Source organism: Thalassophryne amazonica, chromosome 5, assembly GCF_902500255.1.
Source record: "Thalassophryne amazonica chromosome 5, fThaAma1.1, whole genome shotgun sequence".
NCBI classification, from domain to species: Eukaryota; Metazoa; Chordata; class Actinopteri; order Batrachoidiformes; family Batrachoididae; genus Thalassophryne; species Thalassophryne amazonica.
In genome coordinates, this window is record NC_047107.1 from 107,376,826 (window position 1) to 107,400,387 (window position 23,562).

The 23,562-nt window shown below is 39.6% G+C and overlaps 1 protein-coding gene and 1 long non-coding RNA gene across 2 annotated transcripts in view; both read left to right on the forward strand.

Annotated features, from left to right (window-relative positions):
* The first annotated feature begins 687 nt into the window (after positions 1 to 687).
* vamp5 (vesicle-associated membrane protein 5) overlaps positions 688 to 23,562 on the forward strand; it is a 28,315-nt gene continuing 5,440 nt past the window's right edge. The window contains exon 1 of the mRNA XM_034171058.1: positions 688 to 874. Within this exon, the coding sequence (XP_034026949.1) occupies positions 872 to 874 (3 nt within the window). The 5' untranslated portion in view covers positions 688 to 871. The remainder of the gene's footprint in view (positions 875 to 23,562) is intronic.
* LOC117511098 lies at positions 6,812 to 19,016 on the forward strand. Its single transcript, XR_004560882.1, has 3 exons — positions 6,812 to 6,823; positions 13,614 to 13,620; positions 18,000 to 19,016. It is a non-coding gene; the product is annotated as an uncharacterized LOC117511098 (long non-coding RNA).

Below are 23,562 nucleotides of genomic sequence, written 5' to 3' on the forward strand. Positions count from 1 at the left end.
TGCTGAACACTGCCACCTGCTGGATGACTTGTGGATGCTGGTTGGATGATAGAAATTAGGAGCAGGTTTGGCTAAATTTGCATGCGACTTCTGACCCCCCTGCTGGACATGTCTGGGCTTGTTGCAAATTAGGAGCAAGTGTTGTTTGAAGTTACATGCAGCTTCTTCTTTTTTTTTTTTTTATCCATTTCCAAAGTTTGCTGTGTTGTTGATGTTGTTGTTGTTAATGGTGATGATGTTGGTGTAATATAGGCCATTTCAGACCAAAAAAAAAAGCTGGTAGTGCTTTTATTAGCAAAAAAAAAAAAAAGAATTGTAGAAAACATAAGGTATAAAACATTTGCATAAATATGAATACATCATAAATACTATCTTGATGTTTTGTGGTTTAAAATGTGACAAATGTGCTTCCCTACTTGTTGTCTCTAAATATTGATGTAAATATCCACGTTTTTAATTCATATACTTTGGCATGTGCTTTGAATTGTACTAAATAAATTCAATTGAGTTCCATTCAATAAAAATAATTAAATCCTCTGGGGAAACTCCACATTTATCTCAATACGCATGGGTCACGTGGCCACCCCTTTTTTCATTTAGGTTTTCCGACGGTCCTTGAATACAGCACAAGTGGCAGTGCCAAAGACGGACGAGCGCAGACAGCAAGAGCGAAAGTGAGAGCGGCGGATCATTTAAAATAAAGAGCAGAACTTCTAAGAAAACCACGAAGCGTCGTCGTGACGTGTTTGAAAGCACGCAAAGTGAAGTTTGGCGCAGATGAAAAGAGTTTCGCTGTTTCCTGTTCGTCAGTTGGTGCTGCGGATCCGCTGAGACTCTGCGCCCGAAAACGGCGGCGACGCTCTGCGCCCAAATGGTGAGAATATCAAATAACTAAACTACAGCTGTCGTTTAGAGAGAGAAAAAATAAGAGAGGAAAGTTTATCGGGGCTTTATTAACTTTTTTTTGTTTTATTATTTGTCTTGTGTGTGGTTCACTTGCAATTGGAAGACGTGACACTTTGCTTTGGGAAGCTGATTGGCGCGTTCTTATCACAGAGATAAGAGACATCAAAATATTTTTATTAACCGGAATATTTGAAGGTAACACTTTTCTGTTAATTTAAAGGACTTAAGTGACGTGCGCAGTGTTTGACGATCAACTAATTCCGTAATCATTTCACCTCAAGGTTAAAGAAAGCATGAGGGGCGTGGCCGTGTGAGAATACGTCACAAGGGGCGGGGTCGTGTGATTGTTGTGATCAGTTATAATCAAAGTAATGGTTATAAGTGTTACCATATTTTGAGGTGGTTAATACTGCGTTTCAGTTTGAGGAATTAAATAAGAATTTTCTACACACCAAGTTGATCTTTAATGTCTTAAAAAAAAAAACAATCTTTTTGTAGTTCTCTATGTACCCACTCCACCTATGCAAGACACATCAATAATCAAATTAGGTACCACAGTAAAACACGACATAGTCCCCAATGTGCAATGCAATGAATAAAAAGACACAAAATATAAAATCATGACCCGATCAACCAGGCAGAAGAGTTGTACAAACATCAGACTGCCAGACTTTTGACACGGAGCAGAAAGTTTGACCACATTACGCCAATCTTGGCGTCCCTGCACTGGCTTCCTGTTTCTGCAAGATCGGATTTTAAAGTACTGATTTTAGTTTATAAAATTGTTCATGGACTTGCACCTCCCTATCTGGCTGACTTGATAAGCCCCTATGTACCAGCTCAGGCCCTGCGTTCTCAGGGTGCAGGACTTCTATGTGTTCCCAGGGTGAATAAAAAGTCTGCCGGTCACAGAGCTTTTTCCTATCGTGCCCCAGCTCTGTGGAACGATCTGCCGGCACACATTCAGCAGTCGGACACTGTGGAGACCTTTAAATCACGTTTAAAGACTCATTTATTTTCCCTGTTTTATCATTAGTGTTATGATGTTTTTAATCTTGTATTCTTTTACTGCTGTCTTTCTTTTATGGTTGTTTTTATTGTGTTTTAAATTTTTAATTGTTTTTTATGTTGTGAAGCGCCTTGAGACGATTTTGTCATGAATTGGCGCTATATAAATTAATAAATTTGAATCAGACAACAAGTCATGTAGTACAATTCGTCATAGTAGTCTAAAGGGGATGTATCCAGAAACCATTCTATAACATAGCACTCATATCAAAGTCAACATTTAAACCTTTAGGATATAATGAGCCTAAGGTGTGTATCTAAAACGGTTTACACAGTCCTGTCAAAGTTGCCTTCTCTGGGCAATCTCACTTTCTCAATACCCTGAAAGTGAAGGGACGAGACAACGAGAGCACGGTCCGTAAAATGACAAACTACTAAACTAGTTGTGATAAGCCCGCCTTATTGAACTTTTATGTTCACTGATCCTTTGTTTTAAACAGTGTGTCATTTTTCCAACATTTACCTTGTCAGAAAGGCACTTCAATATATAATTAACAATATAGGATGTTTAAAGTCCCTTGTCTTGTGTTATTATTGTATTATTATTGGGCACACACTGCCACATGGATAATTACATTTCTTTATGGTGCCAAAAGGGATATGTATTTTTACTGGCCTTTACAGGCTTACTTAGATGACTTTATTCATACCACCAGGGGCAATTAGTTTCAGCAGCTTGCATACTGGCACACAAAACAGTAACCACCCAATACAAAAGACATAGAAAATAAGTTAGCCATTAAAAAAAAAAAAAAAACCCTACAAAGGGTTTACAACCTTGTTAGGGAGATTAGGTGCCCATCTAAACACAAATAAAGGAGGCTCCTTAAATTTATTCTGAAGGGAAGGGGCATCTGCAATAAGAGGTCAATATTTTATAATTGTATTTTTAATCACATGAGCTGAAGGACTCTCCGTAGTAATACATGAAACTGATAATTTCTTATCCTTTGTCACGCTCTTTATTTAATAGGTCAGTCTTCATTACACTCTAGAATAGCCCCCAGCCATGAAAGGTTATTTCATATCCACAGCATTCCCAATGAAATCCTCAGTAGAATGGCAAATATGCCTATTTCTATAAACTGGCTCTATAGGGAAGCTATACTTCAGAGCCTTGGGATGTGAACTACTAACCACAGGGAAAGTATTAGGGTGTGTCTCTTTCCTATGTAGAGAGATAAGGGGCTCCCCTTCTCTGTTTTAATCCACATATCAAGGAAATCTACACATTTTGACTGAATTTCTCCTCACAATTTTAATTCTGGGCTCAGTGTATTTGACTAACGTAAATTCTTCAGCTTGGGACCCTTTAAAAAAGCAAAAAATATCAAGATATCTGTAATATCTAATAATATTGTGATTAAAAAAGATTTGTATTCTCATTAAAGATACATTGGGGTCATTATGTGAAATCATCAGGTGCCTCCCAGGTCACCGACTCGTGCTCCCATGATTTTTTTTTTTTGCAAGTACCTATATATGTCTGATGAACACATGCAAAATTTTGCTTAATTCCAAGTAGCTTTTTAGATATAATGTTTTAATAAGGGTACCCACAATCCTATTTTTCACTCAAGAACACATTTTGAGGTTTTTTTTTTTTTTTTTCTCTCATTTTTAAAAGGCATTATCTCAGCTAAAAATGCAGATATAAAGCTCAAATTTAGAATACCCATTTGGGCACCCCAGATACAGTAGTAAATTTTAAAATGGGATACAGAGCTAAGTTTTCATTCTGTAGCATCAGAAAAATGGCAGTTTGACCATTCTTGCAAAAAAATACAAAAGAGCTGTACTAAAGAAGGGATTCAATAGGTAATCTTCATATTGTAGAATACACATATCTGGGATACTAGTTATATGTGTGTAAAAGATTGTGATCATAACTTGAAGGGTTTTTGAATTATTGACTCTTGAAAATCGAACATGATCGTAGAATGTCAAAAATAGGCCTCCAGTCTCTTTATGATTTGACCATGTGGGCAAGTGCTCAGCCACTTCATTTTTTTTTTTGTGGAGAGTATATGATATACCAACTTTGTCATTTTTTAAAATCTAGCTCAAATACCTTCATAGTGAAAAAAATTTGCAAAGTAGGGTACCGTTACATGGTGCGAACCAATTTTGAACCTGTATTTGCATATTCAGAAAGCAATATATCAGCTCTGAATGGAAGTATAAAGCTCAAATTTGGTACTTATAATATTTGGCACCCCAAATATGGATCAACTTTGAAAGACAGATTACTGAGCTTATGTTTTCTTTCATGGCATCATAAAATTAACAGTTCAGTTATCAACGTAATTTTGTTGCAAAGTTTGAAGAGCTGTACCCAAGAGTAAACTGAGACATAATTGTGATATTTCAGAATTTACTTTCTCTAGTAAAAATATTTATCAGGATGGGGGTTTCTCTCTCAAAGCAAGTGAAATCTTGCATGGTGCAGTAAAGTGTACTTATCTCTAGTATTATATTAATAGTGCTTAGTTCAGTAGCTAAAACAACTAAGACAGTATGTATTGTAAGCTCAAAATGCATTCGTGAATGTAAAATAGGATTGTGGGTACCCTGATTAAAAATATATATATCTAAAAAACTACTTGGAATTAAACAGAAATATTTTGCACGTGTTCATCAAACATATGTGAGTACTTGTTAAAAAAAAAAAAAATCATGAGAATCCGAGTCGGTGACCCGGGAATTTTGAAATCTGATGGTTTCACACGAATGACCCATTGATGTTCAAACTATTCAACATCTAAATTTGCATAATTGGGAGCTCATACCTTTGACCTGCAGAATGTACTCTCCCTATTGGAATGGCAAATTGAGCTTAAGTGTTGCCAAATCACAAATATATATGCTCTGAGGATTTGAGTCCTCAGGATGATCTTGTAAATAATTTTGAGTGCTAAAATACCCGCTTCGTGGGAAATATTAGTATAGGATTTCTACATCAAAAGTGACTAGAAAGACCTGTACTAGATGATGTGTCTTGTACAGGTGGACTTGTGCACCTTGAGAACTCCAAATATGGTGTACCCAAAGAACTACTCACACGTGACCTCATACAGGTATAACCAGTGGTGGGCGCAGTTCCGATAACCGATAATTATCGAAGATAATGTTTTCATATCGGATTAGCTTTTCAGATAACTTTGAAAACCATTATCAGACTAATTATCTTCCGATAAGTTTTGGGCCGATCATTTTTACACCGTTAACGTGGTAAACAAAGCTGAACAGCTACATACATTTATAAATATTAAAATCAGTTGAGCACCTACCCATTAAATGTTTTGTAGCAGACGTGTAGTTCTACCCTCTGCAAACAGAGGAGAGGTGTTTCTAGAAGAAACCGCTCTATCCTCTGCAGGCAAAGGAGAACTGGTCACAAAAAAACCCCCTCATTTCTTTTGACCCCATATGGATACTTGGGCAATATCACCCAAGTCCATCCAGAGGGCTACATTTTAACTTATGCTTCAAATTTTAACCAAACTAATTTCAGACAAGTTATTTAAATTAACGTCACGTCTGAAGTTTTATAAAGTGAAAATATCATATATATGTTTTAGTTTTAAAGTAATGCACTAATTTTTAAGGTTTTAGTGTGGACATGCTGTGTCCAGGTGCATTATAGGTATCTCAGTACATTCATGACAGGAGAATGCATTTGAGATGCTCTGTTCAGGCTCCACGCGGACAACAGCATTAAACTCTAGTGCCTAAAACTCTCGTGAATATATTCTCTGGGTTTATAGACATTGTTATTGTGTTTGCGTTTATTAAATTCCACACATCTTAAACGTAGCAGACACGGATTATCTGGAATTTTTGTCTTGGCAAGTTTTTACAGTCTCGGCTGCCATCTAATGGCCAGTAGTGTTCATGGCAGTGTTCGCCCTGAAGCTGGGCTGATATTTTCAATCACTGTACTAGGTTCCAGCTCAAACTGTACGACAGAACCGCACAGTGTAAAAGTTCAGAGCACCCGAATTATGTTCTCACACATTGTATGTTTCAAAAACCACACGTTGGACTCATGTTTCCAGAAGCAAAATGTAAACAGAAGCTTTCTTTCATCTTCTACCGCTTAGTCCAGTTAAGGGTCACGGGGGGCCTGGAGCCTATCCCAGCAGTCATAGAGCGCGAGGCGGGGGTACACCCAGGACCAGGAAGGATGAGAAGGTCGTGGGTTCAAATCCCGTGGCCTTTCTGTGTGGAGTTTGCATGTTCTTCCCGTGTTTGCGTGGGTTTCCTCCGGGTGCTCCGGTTTCCTCCCACATCCAAAGACATGTGGGTTAGGTGAATTGGAAACTTTAAAAAAAAAATAAAAAATTGTCCATAGGTGTGTGTGTGGGTGTGTCTGTGTTTGTTTGTCTATTTGTGGCCCTGCGACAAACAGAAGCTTTTTTCAAACTTAATTTACATTTCTTATTTTTACAAAAACTCTCAATTGGAGACATCAGAGTTTAAAAAAAAATCATTACAAGATTTACATGAGATGAAGAATAAGGGGGAAAAAAGAAACAAAAGCTGCTCTCCCAATGAGATGATCACTGTTATGCTCTCTGCGGTGTTTGCACATGCACAATGCGAGAGGTTGGCTGCTTGTAGCGCTTCAGCAGCGGGATACCCTCACGACAGCCGACTAGAATATCAAACAGGTTCGATTTTCATCTGACTATATGATCACTGATCAGGAGGTGGTCGTGAGATGTTAACCGCAGCTTATGTATACTAAATGATGCAGGACGTGCGATTAAGCTGAAACTCGGCGCAATCCAAAAAATTCACGCACGCGTAAAAAAAAATCCGCTGATAAAGGGCCAAAACTCACACAGTGTAAACCCAGCTGAAGTACTGAACGTCTGGCTCCAGTAGATCATGGCAGTGTTCTATTTATTTTGACACCGGTTATATCAGACGGTTATCTAATTACAACTTGGCTTTTTTTTTTTTTTAAATCAAATCAATTTTATTTATATAGCGCCAAATCACAACAAACAGTTGCCCCAAGGCGCTTTATATTGTAAGGCAAAAGCCATACAATAATTACAGAAAAACCCCAACGGTCAAAACGACCCCCTCTGAGCAAGCACTTGGCGACAGTGGGAAGGAAAAAACTCCCTTTTTACAGGAAGAAACCTCCAGCAGAACCAGGCTCAGGGAGGGGCAGTCTTCTGCTGGGACTGGTTGGGGCTGAGGGAGAGAATCAGGAAAAAGACATGCTGTGGAGGGGAGCAGAGATCAATCACTAATGATTAAATGCAGAGTGGTGCATACAGAGCAAAAAGAGAAAGAAACACTCAGTGCATCATGGGAAACCCCCAGCAGTCTAAGTCTATAGCAGCATAACTAAGGGATGGTTCAGGGTCACCTGATCCAGCCCTAACTATATGCTTTAGCAAAAAGGAAAGTTTTAAGCCTAATCTTAAAAGTAGAGAGGGTGTCTGTCTCCCTGATCCGAATTGGGAGCTGGTTCCACAGGAGAGGAGCCTGAAAGCTGAAGGCTCTGCCTCCCATTCTACTCTTAAAAACCCTAGGAACTACAAGTAAGCCTGCAGTCTGAGAGCGAAGCGCTCTATTGGGGTGATATGGTACTATGAGGTCCCTAAGATAAGATGGGACCTGATTACTCAAAACCTTATAAGTAAGAAGAAGAATTTAAAAATTCTCTTCTAGAATTAACAGGAAGCCAATGAAGAGAGGCCAATATGGGTGAAATATGCTCTCTCCTTCTAGTCCCCGTCAGTACTCTAGCTGCAGCATTTTGAATTAACTGAAGGCTTTTCAGGGAACTTTTAGGACAACCTGATAATAATGAATTACAATAGTCCAGCCTAGAGGAAATAAATGCATGAATTAGTTTTTCAGCATCACTCTGAGACAAGACCTTTCTAATTTTAGAGATATTGCGTAAATGCAAAAAGCAGTCCTACATATTTGTTTAATATGCGCTTTGAATGACATATCCTGATCAAAAATGACTCCAAGATTTCTCACAGTATTACTAGAGGTCAGGGTAATGCCATCCAGAGTAAGGATCTGGTTAGACACCATGTTTCTAAGATTTGTGGGGCCAAGTACAATAACTTCAGTTTTATCTGAGTTTAAAGCAGGAAATTAGAGGTCATCTATGTCTTTATGTCTGAAAGACATTCCCGCAGTTTAACTAATTGGTGTGTGTCCTCTGGCTTCATGGATAGATAAAGCTGGGTATCATCTGCGTAACAATGAAAACTTAAGCAATGCTTTCTAATAATACTGCCTAAGGAAACATGTATAAAGTGAATAAAATTGGCCCTAGCACAGAACCTTGTGGAACTCCATAATTAACCTTAGTCTGTGAAGAAGACTCCCATTTACATGAACAAATTGTAATCTATTAGATAAATATGATTCAAACCACCGCAGCGCAGTGCCTTTAATACCTATGGCATGCTCTAATCTCTGTAATAAAATTTTATGGTCAACAGTATCAAAAGCAGCACTGAGGTCTAACAGGACAAGAACAGAGATGAGTCCACTGTCTGAGGCCATAAGAAGATCATTTGTAACCTTCACTAATCCTGTTTCTGTACTATGATGAATTCTAAAACCTGACTGAAACTCTTCAAATAGACCATTCCTCTGCAGATGATCAGTTAGCTATTGTACAACTATTTCAAGAATTTTTGAGAGAAAAGGAAGGTTGGAGATTGGCCTATAATTAGCTAAGATAGCTGGGTCAAGTGATGGCTTTTAAGTAATGGTTTAATTACTGCCACCTTAAAAGCCTGTGGTACATAGCCAACTAATTAAGATAGATTGATCATATTTAAGATCGAAGCATTAATTAATGGTAGGGCTTCCTTGAGCAGTCTGGTAGGAATGGGGTCTAATAGACATGTTGATGGTTTGGAGGAAGTAACTAATGAAAATAACTCAGACAGAACAATCGGAGAGAAAGAGTCTAACCAAATACCAGCATTACTGAAAGCAGCCAAAGATAACGATATGTCTTTGGGATGGTTATGAGTAATTTTTCTTTAATAGTTAAAATTTTATTAGCAAAGAAAGTCATGAAGTCATTACTAGTTAAAGTTAAAGGAATACTTGGCTAAATAGAGCTCTGACTCTTTGTCAGCCTGGCTACAGTGCTGAAAAGAAACCTGGGGTTGTTCTTATTTTCTTCAATTAGTGATGAGTAGTAAGATGTCCTAGCTTTACGGAGGGCTTTTTTATAGAGTAACAGACTCTTTTTCCAGGCTAAGTGAAGATCTTCTAAATTATTTGGACGTCATTTCCTCTCCAACTTACGGGTTTTCTGCTTTAAGCTGCGAGTTTGTGAGTTATACCACGGAGTCAGGCACTTCTGATTTAAGGTTCTCTTTTTCAGAGGAGCTACAGCATCCAAAGTTGTGCTCAATGAGGATGTAAAACTATTGACGAGATAATCTATCTCACTCACAGAGTTTAGGTAGCTACTCTGCACTGTGTTGGTATATGGCATTGGAGAACATAACAAAGAAGGAATCATATCCTTAAACCTAGTTACAGCGCTTTCCGAAAGACTTCTACTGTAATGAATCTTATTCCCCACTGCTGGGTAGTCCATTAAAGTAAATGTTATTAAGAAATGATCAGACAGAAGGGGGTTTTCAGGGAATACTGTTAAGTCTTCAATTTCCATACCATAAGTCAGAACAAGATCTAAAGTATGATTAAAGTGGTGAGTGGACTCATTTACATTTTGAGTGAAGCCAATTGAGTCTAATAATAGATTAAATGCAGTGTTGAGGCTGTCATTCTCAGCATCTATGTGGATGTTAAAATCGCCCACTATAATTATCTTATCTGAGCTAAGCACTAAGTCAGACAAAAGGTCTGAAAATTCACAAAGAAACTCACAGTAACGACCAGGTGGACGATAGATAATAACAAATAAAACTGGTTTTGGGACTTCCAATTTGGATGGACAAGACTAAGGGTCAAGCTTTCAAATGAATTAAAGCTCTGTCTGGGTTTTTGATTAATTAATAAGCTGGAATGGAAGATTGCTGGTAATCCTCCCCCTCGGCCCGTGCTACGAGCATTCTGACAGTTAGTGTGACTCGGGGGTGTTGACTCATTTAAACTAACATATTCATCCTGCTGTAACCAGGTTTCTGTTAGGCAGAATAAATCAATATGTTGATCAATTATTATATCATTTACTAACAGGGACTTAGACGAGAGAGACCTAATATTTAATAAACCACATTTAACTGTTTTAGTCTGTGGTACAGTTGAAGGTGCTATATTATTTTTTCTTTTTGAATTTTTATGCTTAAATAGATTTTTGCTGGTTATTGGTAGTCTGGGAGCAGGCACCGTCTCTACGGGGATGGGGTAATGAGGGGATGGCAGGGGGAGAGAAGCTGCAGAGAGGTGTGTAAGACTACAACTCTGCTTCCTGGTCCCAACCCTGGATAGTCATGATTTGGAGGGTTTAATAAAATTGGCCAGATTTCTAGAAATGAGAACTGCTCCATCCATAGTGGGATGGATGCCGTCTCTCCTAACAAGACCAGGTTTTCCCCAGAAGCTTTGCCAATTAAATGCAGTAAACAGGAGCTTGTAGTAAACAGGAGTAAACTGGAGCTTCCACCAGGGGGCAGGACGCTCAAAGACAGAAGCTCTGACTCATTGTTTGTGTCTGTCATTGCCTTTGATGCTTCCAGATGCGATTGTGGTGTTAAAACTAAAAATCAGCTTGTTAATAGTTGCAAGTGTACCGGAGACAATACTGGAATTTATCGGTTATCTGTAGCTTCCGAAACATTTTTGGGTGGTTTATCGGTTTAGCTTTATAAAAGATAACTTTTCAGTTATCTGATTATCTGTTATCAAAGTTAATTTTTTTGGTTGTCTGTGCCCACCACTGGATATAACCTCTTTCACTGGATATAACCTCTTTAGATGACTACATTGATTGACTTGTAAGTTATGTCAGACAAACTGGTTTCTCTTGATGTGCAATGCCCTGATGAATGTCTTCGGACCGAAAGCTTGGTTTTTTAAAAAGACATATTAAAGCTCTACTTGGAGTAAGTGTGCTGAAAGTTCATATTTTTTATTGCTACTTTTTTCTGGCACCTTAGTGTTTGTCAGTGTGATGTTCAGTTTTATAGTTTTATTAATTAAAAAATATTAAAATAAAAAATATCATGTTATAGTGTTTGTAAAATTATTCAACTCTCTGGAAGTTCTCAAATTTTAAAGTTTTTTAAATTAGTTTTTAAATATTTGACTTCTTTTTTACAATGAACAAACTGTATTTCTATATATATATATATATATAAATAAATAATTTTTTTCCAGACATACAATCTCATATAGCCAGCTCATATTTGTAAAATGCTAGGAGAAGTTGAATCTTGTTTATGATCTTCAAAAAGGCAAACATGTTTACTTTTAACTACATGGGCATGCATAACCAGACCAGACCTTAGAATATATATATATATATATATATATATATATATATATATATATATAGTTTTTTGTTTTTATTTTAATTAAACAGTCAGATTCCCCTGGTCCGCACTAGTTGTAAGTCAGCTGCTAGGTGCCAGCCCTTTTTGGTCACACATGTCACTGTGGAATTGTCTTGTGTATCAGTTTTTGTTATTGTCGAGTTTGTGTGCCTAAATAAATTAAATTCAATAATGTAACACATGTCGTACGTTTCTAACAGGCATGTTTTTACTAGGTTTTTCAAAGCGCAAACAAAAAACAAACACTGTCTTCTTCATCTTCATTGGTTGTTGTTTGGATTTCACCGGATCCCCTTCAAGTACTCGCCAGCTTTTGCAGTCAAATATAACACTGTCCAAAACCATGGTCTGAACATTTGGACAATCATCCACCATCACAGGGTTCATGTCTCTTGGTTTTTTCGCCTTTTAGAGTCACAGGGTTGATGTTGATGACACCATTATCTTTGCAGGAGAACAAACGTCTGGGTTCAGTGTAAGGGAACATCAGTGACATTTGGGCCATGCAGCGTGTTTCTCTGGGTACGATCCAGCACACGGTCTCAGTGTTGCCAAGGACATGTCCATGCTGCTGGCTGCAGCAGACAGATGATTACATTAGATAGAACTTTATTGTTCTCTTGGGATGACTCCCTCAGGGAAATTGATGTTCCAGTAGCATTGTACAGAAGCACACAGGGTAAGAAGCACACAGAGCATCAAAAATAAAAGTAAAGAAAAACAGTTTGCAGTATAAATACCAGATGGTTGCTTTTTAAGTTGTGGGGTTGGATCTGTTCTCTGTCTGGGTGCTTGCCATCCAGGTGGTGGTTCTATAGTGTGGCGGGTGCTGCTACATGCGTCACCGGCGTAATGCTCTCCGACCTGATCTGACCTAAATAACACCACGCTCTTCTGCACCCTACAAGTGATCATCCAGTCGCACAGCGTGAGGTGTGGCTCCTTTTAATAATAAAAAGGTAAACTGATCCAAATAACAGTGAGGAAAGGAAGGAAGCAAGGAGGGCAAAAGAAGTAGGTAGTGATTCCTGTGTTAGCTGAGGCCAGCTCACTTTTAACTGAAGACTATTGTTCTGCTGTTAAGAGCAGTTGACAGACTCAAACTAAGTGCCGCCAGTTAATCAGACACCGATCTATAAGGAAGCGGGTTTCACGCTCTTTGACCATTCCGCGGTCTTTGTGGGACACGAGTTCAGCAGTCAAAGTTGCGGAGAGCGTGGTTGTCCATGTCAACCTCTGAGGTGGACATATCCTCTTCTGGCTAAGAGGGCAAAGGTCAAGGAGGAACAATTCACTCTGGGGTCGTGCTTGTGTCTAAATATCCTGCTGCAGGGTTTATCTTTTTGTGGTTGCTGACATTTCTGGTGCTGTTGTTTCCTGAGGATGGATTTAAAGTTACCACAAACAGCTGAATGTGTTGCACAAAAGTTGCACAAAGCCGGTTCTGCTTCATTTTTTTCTCCCCACATGTCTGACCTCAAAGCTCTGTGTTGTTTGAAGGTTACCTTCAATAACAGTTTGTTTAATTTCAATTTATTTTCATTTACATAGCACCAAATCATAGCAAAGTTGCCTCAAGGTGCGTTACACAAGTAAGGTCTGACCGTACCAACCCCCAGAGCAAGCACACAGGCGACAGTGGTAAGGAAAAACTCCCTCTGATGATATAAGGGAGAAACCTCAAGCAGAACAGACTCAAAGGGGTGACCCTCTGCCTGGGCCATGCTACAGACACAATTCACAAAACGAATATAGAGCAAATGTTGTCAGTGCACAGGACAGGAGGGTTACAGAAACAGACACCACACCCATCTCTGGATGGAGCCGCACCTCAAACAGAGAAAAAAAAACTGAATCAGGCATCAGAAAGACAAGAAATACTGTGTAATTTGTCAGCATTAAGCAACAAGAAGAACACAAGAAATTAATAGGTGATCGCCGGCCACTAGCCCTAAGCTTCACTAAAAGACCCAGAATTTAGATAAAGTTGAGGCTGTGGCATGCTCTGTTTCCTAATAAAATGAATTTAAGAGTAAAAAGCATAGAAACATACTATACCAGTATGCTAGTCATACATGTACGAAAGGGAAAATAAGTGCGTTTTAAGTCTAGACTTGAAGTCTCTCCAGATTCTGACGTTTATTGACGCAGGGAGAACATTCCACAGAACAGGGGTATGATAAGAGAAAGCTCTGTGACCTGCAGAACTTCTTATTCACCCTCGGGACACAAAGTATTTCTGCACCCTGAGAACACAAAACCCGGGCCGGTACGTAGGGTTTAATTAGGTCAGCTAGGTAGGGAGGTGCCAGTCCATGAACATTTTTAGAGGTGAGTAGTAGAACCTTAAAATCTGATGTCACAGGGACAGGAAGCCAGTGAAGAGATGCCAAAATGGGTGTAATGTGCTCAAGCGTTCTGCTTTGTGTCAAAAGTCTGGCAGCAGCATTTTGAACCAATTGTAGAGCCCTCATTCTGGACTGCGGTAAACCAGAAAATACAACATTGCAGTAGTCCAATCTAGAAGAGACAAATGCATGAATCAGGGTCTCAGCATCAGCCATAGACAGGATGGGACGAATCTTCACTATATTTTGCAGGTAGAAGAAAGCAGTCATAATATTTCTAATGTGAAGGCCAAAGGACAACGTAGGATAAAAAATTACCCCAGGGTTCCTCACTTTGTCAGTGTGATGTCTGACACATGAGCCTAGGCTGAGCGTTAACTGGTCAAATTGATGCCGATGTCTCACTGGACCAAGAACCATCATTTCAGTCTTATCAGAGTTTAAAAATAAGAAGCTGCTAGACATCCAGCTTCTCACTGATGCAAGGCAACCTTCTAAGGATTTTTTGTGAATGAGATTACCAGCAGCTATCTGGATGTATAACTAAGTATCATCAGCATAGCAGTGAAAGGTAATCCCAGAACACTACAATATGTGCTCAAGGGGTGCTATTTAAAGCGAGAAAAGCAGGGGGCCTAAGAATGGAAATGTTTTTTCTGTCATTTTGGTGGGTAACATGACAGTCGCTAACCACCTTTGACATTGTATATTCTGCTACTAATGTAAGAATATACATGAGTGAGATTAATTTCTCTGATATACTCCATATTCCAATGTAGTGCTTTCAGATCTCTTTCAGCTTCGTCCAGAAATTATTGAATAATTTTAAAGGGGTGAAAGTAAGCCGGACCGCAGCGCCGTACCGGGAAGAGATGTTGTGTCCTGTACAGCTGGTAGGCGGGGGTCCACCCCTGCAGCATCAAGTACCGTGTTTACTGTGACATAAAACGAGTTTAAAAAGACAAACAGAAAAGATAACGGGTTGAATCTGCTTCCCGCTGAGGAAGAGGAGATTGGAGGGTGAAAAGGGGGCCATCTGCGCTCTGCACGCTGTCTCATACACACAGATCGGCTCCCGCTGGAGTGAAGCACACACGATCGGGGTTATCACTCACTTTTAAGGGGAAAACTTTAGTGCCGACGTGGCTGTTCCATTTTATTTATTTTATTTGAAATTTTCACAGAGCAGTGCTACATAAAAGCAGCACTGCAGGTGGGTTAAGAGCGGTCTTTAATATTAATATCTTTAATATGATGAGAACATGTGAAGCTCTTAATTTCACCCCTGAATAATTTATTTCGCATCTTTAACTTAACTTCATAATGACATTAATTAAGGATCAGACTATTATCTTGTGTTGCGATGCGCGGCAGACATAATGTGTTTAAATATGTTTCTCTTTGACAAACTGATATTATTTTCAGTTTTGATAAAGATAATGGCTTCAGTGGTCAGGATAGTAGAAACAAAATTTACAACTCAAGGTGAATTCTTCACAACATCGGGACTGGGAAGAACAAATTCATTCAAGTCTATTTTTTAAATAGTCTGATCCTCTTCTGTATTTGTTTTGACAAATATTGGCTGTACAAATGTGGGACTGAGTTTGAATAAATGTAATAGCACAGGAAATGCAGACTTATGGTGAAACTCTCTTGAAAAATTAATCATGCCCACTGATTTCCATTTATGTCTGGTTGTTAAATGTCAACCAAGATGTCGGCGCTCTGGCAACAGCCAGCGAATGAGCGGATCGCCCCGGTCCTCCATCTAGTGATTAAATAGAAATTCATGGGTGACCCCCTTTAAACAGGCTTTTCATGGCCAATAATCTTTTAGTACTGAGTGTTTTACTGTATATTTTTATTGTTTTACCTTGTAAAGCGCTTTGTGACCCCTGTCTGTGAAAAGCGCTATATAAATAAAGTTTACTTACTTACTTACTTAACAGGAGCAGCCGAAAGACAAAGAAGAAGCTTGTAATTTACCGTAATTTGCAGTCAGGAAGCAGTTCTGTGGTTACACTTTCATTGTGAGAGAGCGTGCATGTTGTGTATCTGCAGTCAGATGCATTTGCAGATCGTGTTGAGTTATACACAAAGGTGCACATAACTGGTATGACACCTGTTATTTCCTTTGCATACTTCACCGATCATCTCTTTCATCTCACATGTTGCTTGTCAACTACTGTCAGATATGTTCAAAATCAACAGACATTAAGCGGCTTCTTTGGCTTTTCACCACCTACAAACTGGTGCCAGAGCTGAAGAAGAGACTTTTCTTGGAAAAGTGGCTCCAAGGTGTGCAGTGGCTTGAAGCTAATGCAATGTGGTGCAAGATTTGCTGCTCACATCCACATCTAGCAGACAAAACGTGCGTTTTATAAAAGCTCAAAGAATTTCAATCATCCTTTATTTGATAAAATGCAAAAAAAAGCAAGGAGCACACGAATGAAAAAAGCAAGGAGCACACGAATGTGCCGCAAGCCACTGCTAATGAACAGGCTAGCCGAAAAGAAATGTCCAATTGTCCACTTACCAGATGGCGAGACGAGCTGAATGAAGAACAACGGCAAGCTCTGTTTAATATATTTCTGCTCACCTTCCATAAAGCTAAACACCCACGTCCAATGTCTTCCTATACTGAGGATAATCCTTTACTGAAGCAGCTGGGAGTAAATGTTGGAGGTGCGTATCTTTCACTTGAAGGCGGCACACGGATCGTGCAGAGCATTGCGCACACCATCAGCGAGGAGTTACGAGCCAAGTTGCAGTCTTGAATTTTGGGGGCTGCTTTTTGATGGATCTGAGGACATCACAAAAAGTGAGCAGGAAAATGTTTACATTGTGTTTGTGTCCAGCAACGAAGAGTTTACCTCCGACTTTCTTGGACTGATTGAACTGGGTGCTGACCAAACCACGGACTTGTGAGACTTTTCCAGGACACAGGCTTGGATGACTGGACAACAAACTTAAAAGATGGGGCATGCCTGCACATTACTCTCACAGATATTCAAAGTGGGAAAGAAAACAATTACCATTTGTGGTTAAAGAGCGACTCTGGAATTGTTCAACCAGTAATGGGACCAGTATTGATTTAGAATGCAAACACCGTCATGGGCTAAAAAACACTCAGTAGACCACTTCTTGTCACTGCTGAACAGAGGAAAATACCATTAGAAGTGGAACACATGGTGCACTGAGAGGATCCCTACTAGACAAACATGTTCATATTTACCACACTAAATGTAAATAAACTTAACGAATTATACAGTATAAAGGCAAGACAGAGGACCCCAGTGCAGAGAACCACAAAGAAATTAGGTAAATTAGGTAAAGTATGCTATAGACTTAGACTGCTGGGGGGTTCCCATGATGCACTGTTTCTTTCTCTTTTTGCTCTGTATGCACCACTCTGCATTTAATCATTAGTGATTGATCTCTGCTCCCCTCCACAGCATGTCTTTTTCTTGGTTCTCTCCGTCAGCCCCAACCAGTCCCAGCAGAAGACTGCCCCTCCCTGAGCCTGGTTCTGCTGGAGGTTTCTTCCTGTTAAAAGGGAGTTTTTCCTTCCCACTGTCGCCAAGTGCTTGCTCACAGGGGGTCGTCTTGACCGTTGGGGTTTTTACGTAATTATTGTATGGCCTTGCCTTACAATATAAAGCGCCTTGGGGCAACTGTTTGTTGTGATTTGGCGCTATATAAATAAATAAAATTGAAATTGAATTGAATTAAAAACTGGTTTAATTTTCACAGTGGAGTTACTGATAATGTCTGCAGGTGGAGCAGCTGTTCTCCAAATGGCAGAAAGGAGGCTTGATCAATATTGTCTGCAAGTCATCAGTACAACAGGCAACAGTCTTTCAGAAGGAATAGAAAATTCTTTGTCCAAAGTACAAGTAGGAGGTCAGTGTACAGAGATGCATCATACCACGTGAACAAATCCAAGATGGCAGGCAAACCTCTGGAAGCTCGAAATCAATCTGGCAATGAGGGAACGCCCTAATGGCCCTTGAACAGCCAGAAACGGGAAGTGACGCAACAAGAAGGGAATGCAGAAGATAAGTTAAAGCGCCAAAGACAGTCTAACACTGATGAGAATTAACAAGATAAGACAGAGAATAATAATATGCGGAGAGTAATACCAGAGACAGAATAAGAATTAAATAGCTTCTGGTGTGTAGTGAGCGCCTTGCATGGAAGCATCCTGACATTGGTGTGGGAGTGTGAATGGGTGAATGTGAAGCATAATTGTAAAGCGCTTTGAGCATCTAATGCAGATGGAAAAGCGCTATATAAATGCAGTCCATTTACCATTTACAACAAAGTTGGTCGCTGTGCGCACAGACGGACGAGCTGTCAACGTCGGTATGTACAACGGTGTGGTACCAAAACTCCGGCAACTTGCTGCGTCTGGAGACTCCCTTGTGCACATTTTGTGCACCGCACACACACTGGAGAATTGCACAAAATCAGCTGATCGCAACGTGCCTTACTGTCAGACATTTAATTGCTCTGTGGTCAAGCTGCTGCAGTTTTATTTACAAAAAGGTGGAGCAAAAAAACTGCTGCACTGAAGAAGCTGTGTGACGAAAAGGGGATCTCCTTTGTGAAACTGGACAAGTTTCATAATATCAGATGGTCTGCATGGAGGCATGAAACACTGATAAAAAATATCGACTGTTGCCAGCCATTAAAATGCAACTGGATACGAGTGATAACAGTGACCTTCAGCATATCTGCACAGAGCGTTTTCAGTGCTTTCTGTCAAACATGTTTGGCATTGGCAACATTTTGAAGACCACATCCATTAGGTTTTAGAAGGAAAAGCTGACCATTGGAGAATGTAAAGATGAACTCATGGTGGCCATTGGACAGTTCAGACGAGACAAAATTACTCAGGGGGTTAATTGCTCCCCACTTCAATTTGTAAGTAAGTATTGACTTTTTAATAATAATAAAACAGGAAACAGTAGGTGTCTGTCTTTCAGTTTCTCTGAAAGCTCTCAGTTGTCCAGGTGGTTGACGTGAGTCCTCGCGTCAAGCAACCCAGTCCAGTTGAAGATTCAAGCTTCTCTACCATGTCTTTCAGTTGATCAGCCCAATCCTGGTAAATGTCTACATCTTCTTCACCTTTTTCTTTGTCAGTCATGTGTGCATGTGTGTTTTGGGGGGTGGGGGTACCTGAAGGAACCAGAAGTGTACTCAGTACAGTGCAGACTGTCAAGGTACAAAGCATTTCATCTTGCAGTATTTTTGGTGGGAAAAAAAAAAAAAACAGGATGTATAATCCTGGATTTGCTACTTATGGAGGTTGTACAAAATACAAGTTTTGTGGAAAACTGTTTATTGTTGCTCATTCCTTGGAAAAGGGGGCATTAAACTGGGGTTTGTGCATGTTTGTTGCTGTGATAACTTACAGTGTTTCACATTAGATACTCGTGTTCTCTAAAAAAAAAAAAAAAAAAAAACTCTTGGAGTTCATATGTGAGCACTCTGTGACCTTTGTGACCCCTATGATCATTGCAGCCTAGGAATCTAGAACTTTGTCACAGTCAAAACCTTATCAGAGTGATAACTCTTCAACACTTCCTGGTGTCTGTCATGTCAGATGTACAGTAGTGTTCAGAATAATAGTAGTGCTATGTGACTAAAAAGATTAATCCAGGTTTTGAGTATATTTCTTATTGTTACATGGGAAACAAGGTACCAGTAGATTCTCACAAATCCAACAAGACCAAGCATTCATGATATGCACACTCTTAAGGCTATGAAATTGGGCTATTAGTAAAAAAAAAAAAAAAAAATTAGAAAAGGGGATGTTCACAATCAATCAATCAATTTTTTTATATAGCGCCAAATCACAACAAACAGTTGCCCCAAGGCGCTTTATATTGTAAGGCAAGGCCATACAATAATGATGTAAAACCCCAACGGTCAAAACGACCCCCTGTGAGCAAGCACTTGGCTACAGTGGGAAGGAAAAACTCCCTTTTAACAGGAAGAAACCTCCAGCAGAACCAGGCTCAGGGAGGGGCAGTCTTCTGCTGGGACTAGTTGGGGCTGAGGGAGAGAACCAGGAAAAAGATATGCTGTGGAGGGGAGCAGAGATCGATCACTAATGATTAAATGCAGAGTGGTGCATACAGAGCAAAAAGAGAAAGAAACAGTGCATCATGGGAACCCCCCAGCAGTCTACGTCTATAGCAGCATAACTAAGGGATGGTTCAGGGTCACCTGATCCAGCCCTAACTATAAGCTTTAGCAAAAAGGAAAGTTTTAAGCCTAATCTTAAAAGTAAAGAGGGTGTCTGTCTCCCTGATCTGAATTGGGAGCTGGTTCCACAGGAGAGGAGCCTGGTTTAATGGTTTAATTACTGCCACCTTAAAAGCCTGTGGTACATAGCCAACTAACAAAGATTGATTGATCATATTTAAGATCGAAGCATTAAATAATGGTAGGGCTTCCTTGAGCAGCCTGGTAGGAATGGGGTCTAATAAACATGTTGATGGTTTGGATGAAGTAACTAATGAAAATAACTCAGACAGAACAATCGGAGAGAAAGAGTCTAACCAAATACCGGCATCACTGAAAGCAGCCAAAGATAACGATACGTCTTTGGGATGGTTAGGAGTAATTTTTTCTCTAATAGTTAAAATTTTGTTAGCAAAGAAAGTCATGAAGTCATTACTAGTTAAAGTTAAAGGAATACTCAGCTCAATAGAGCTCTGACTCTTTGTCAGCCTGGCTACAGTGCTGAAAAGAAACCTGGGGTTGTTCTTATTTTCTTCAATTAGTGATGAGTAGAAAGATGTCCTACTTTTACGGAGGGCTTTTTTATAGAGCAACAGACTCTTTTTCCAGGCTAAGTGAAGATCTTCTAAATTAGTGAGACGCCATTTCCTCTCCAACTTACGGGTTATCTGCTTTAAGCTACGAGTTTGAGAGTTATACCACGGAGTCAGGCACTTCTGATTTAAAGCTCTCTTTTTCAGAGGAGCTACAGCATCCAAAGTTGTCTTCAATGAGGATGTAAAACTATTGACGAGATACTCTATCTCACTTACAGAGTTTAGGTAGCTACTCTGCACTGTGTTGGTATATGGCATTAGAGAACATAAAGAAGGAATCATATCCTTAAACCTAGTTACAGCGCTTTCTGAAAGACTTCTAGTGTAATGAAACTTATTCCCTACTGCTGGGTAGTCCATCAGAGTAAATGTAAATGTTATTAAGAAATGATCAGACAGAAGGGAGTTTTCAGGGAATACTGTTAAGTCTTCTATTTCCATACCATAAGTCAGAACAAGATCTAAGATATGATTAAAGTGGTGGGTGGACTCATTTACTTTTTGAGCAAAGCCAATAGAGTCTAATAATGGATTAAATGCAGTGTTGAGGCTGTCATTCTCAGCATCTGTGTGGATGTTAAAATCGCCCACTATAATTATCTGAGCTAAGCACTAAGTCAGACAAAAGGTCTGAAAATTCACAGAGAAACTCATAGTAACGACCAGGTGGACGATAGATAATAACAAATAAAACTGGCTTTTGGGACTTCCAATTTGGATGGACAAGACTAAGAGTCAAGCTTTCAAATGAATTAAAGCTCTGTCTGGGTTTTTGATTAATTAATAAGCTGGAATGGAAGATTGCTGCTAATCCTCCGCCCCGGCCCGTGCTACGAGCATTCTGACAGTTAGTGTGACTCGGGGGTGTTGACTCATTTAAACTAACATATTCATCCTGCTGTAACCAGGTTTCTGTAAGGCAATAATAGTAGTGTGGCATTCAGTCAGTGAGTTCGTCAATTTTGTGGAACAAACAGGTGTGAATCAGGTGTCCCCTATTTAAGGATGAAGCCAGCACCTGTTGAACATGCTTTTCTCTTTGAAAGCCTGAGGAAAATGGGACATTCAAGACATTGTTCAGAAGAACAGTGTAGTTTGATTAAAAAGTTGATTGGAGAGGGGAAAACTTATACGCAGGTGCAAAAAATTATAGGCTGTTCATCTACAATGATCTCCAATGTTTTAAAATGGACAAAAAAAACCAGAGATGCGTGAAAGAAAACAGAAAACAACCATCAAAATGGATAGAAGAATAACCAGAATGGCAAAGGCTCACCCATTGATCAGCTCCAGGATGATCAAAGACAGTCTGGAGTTACGTGTAAGTGCTGTGACAGAAGACACCTGTGTGAAGCTAATTTATTTGCAAGAATCCCCCACAAAGTCCCTCTGTTAAATAAGACGTGCAGAAGAGGTTACAATTTGCCAAAGAACACATCAACTGGCCTAAAGAGAAATGGAGGAATATTTTGTGGACTGATCAGAGTAAAATTGTTCTTTTTGGGTCCAAGGGCTGCAGACAGTTTGTGAGACGACCCCCAAACTCTGAATTCAAGCCACAGTTCACAGTGAAGACAGTGAAGCATGGTGGTACAAGCATCATGATATGGGCATGTTTCTCCTACTATGGTGTTGGGCCTATATATCGCATACCAGGTAACATGGATCAGTTTCGATAAGTCAAAATACTTGAAGAGGTCATGTTGCCTTATGCTGCCCTTGAAATGAGTGTTTCAACAAGACAATGACCCCAAGCACACTAGGAAACAAGCAAAATCTTGGTTCCAAACCAACAAAATTAATGCCTCGCAGATGTGAAGAAATCATGAAAAACTGGTTATACAACTAAATACTAGTTTAGTGATTCACAGGATTGCTAAAAAAGCAGTTTGAACATAATAGTTCTGAGTTTGTAGCGTCAACAGCAGATGCTACTATTATTGTGAACACCCCCTTTTCTACTTTTTTTACTAATAGCCCAATTTCATAGCCTTAAGAGTGTACATATCATGAATGCTTGGTCTTGTTGGATTTGTGAGAATCTACTGGTACCTTGTTTCCTATGTAACAATAAGAAATATACTCAAAACCTGGATTAATCTTTATAGTCATATAGCACTACTATTATTCTGAACACTACTGTACATGCTTCTGCACCAGAACTTTGGACGAGTTGACACGTGAGCATTCTGTGACCTTTTTTAAAAGTAGTTCACCATCAGAACCTTCTTGCCCCCATAACACGTGCACTAACTTGAGACCCTTTAATTATGTGCATTTGCTTTAATACTTGGTCTCTTTATCAAGTCCCAGAAAGGATTTTGGACCTGGTGATGGTATCGATCTGTGTACTTTACTGTGTATGTTGGAACATCATGAGGTTCTGCCTCAAAATGCAACCAAGGCCTCCTCGCTTGAGGATCATCTCTCGAGACAATTTTGTCAAAATCCTTTTTGTTCATTTTGAGTCCACATGTACATAAACAGACCCATAGCAGTGATCACATGACCTCCACCCCTGTCAACTGGGTGAAGTAGTTAAGACTGTGATCCTTGTTGATGAGTTCCAGGTCTCTTTGCACATGTTTGCTTTTAGCCCTGCTGTTAATCAGTAATGGAATCTAGCAAATGTTTTTCTTTTTGTTCTACTACTCATCTCAGTTTATTTGGCTTCTCTCCTTTTTGCTTGGGGTCGACAGCAGATCTGTTATGGATCGTCATGTTGATTTGGATGCCCTTCCTGACCCAACTCCACATTTCAAGGAGAATGGGCATGGGTGGTCTTGAACCAGGAACCTTCTGATTTGGAAGCAAATGCACTGACCACATGTCCACCAGGCGCATGGGCCAACTTCTACCAAA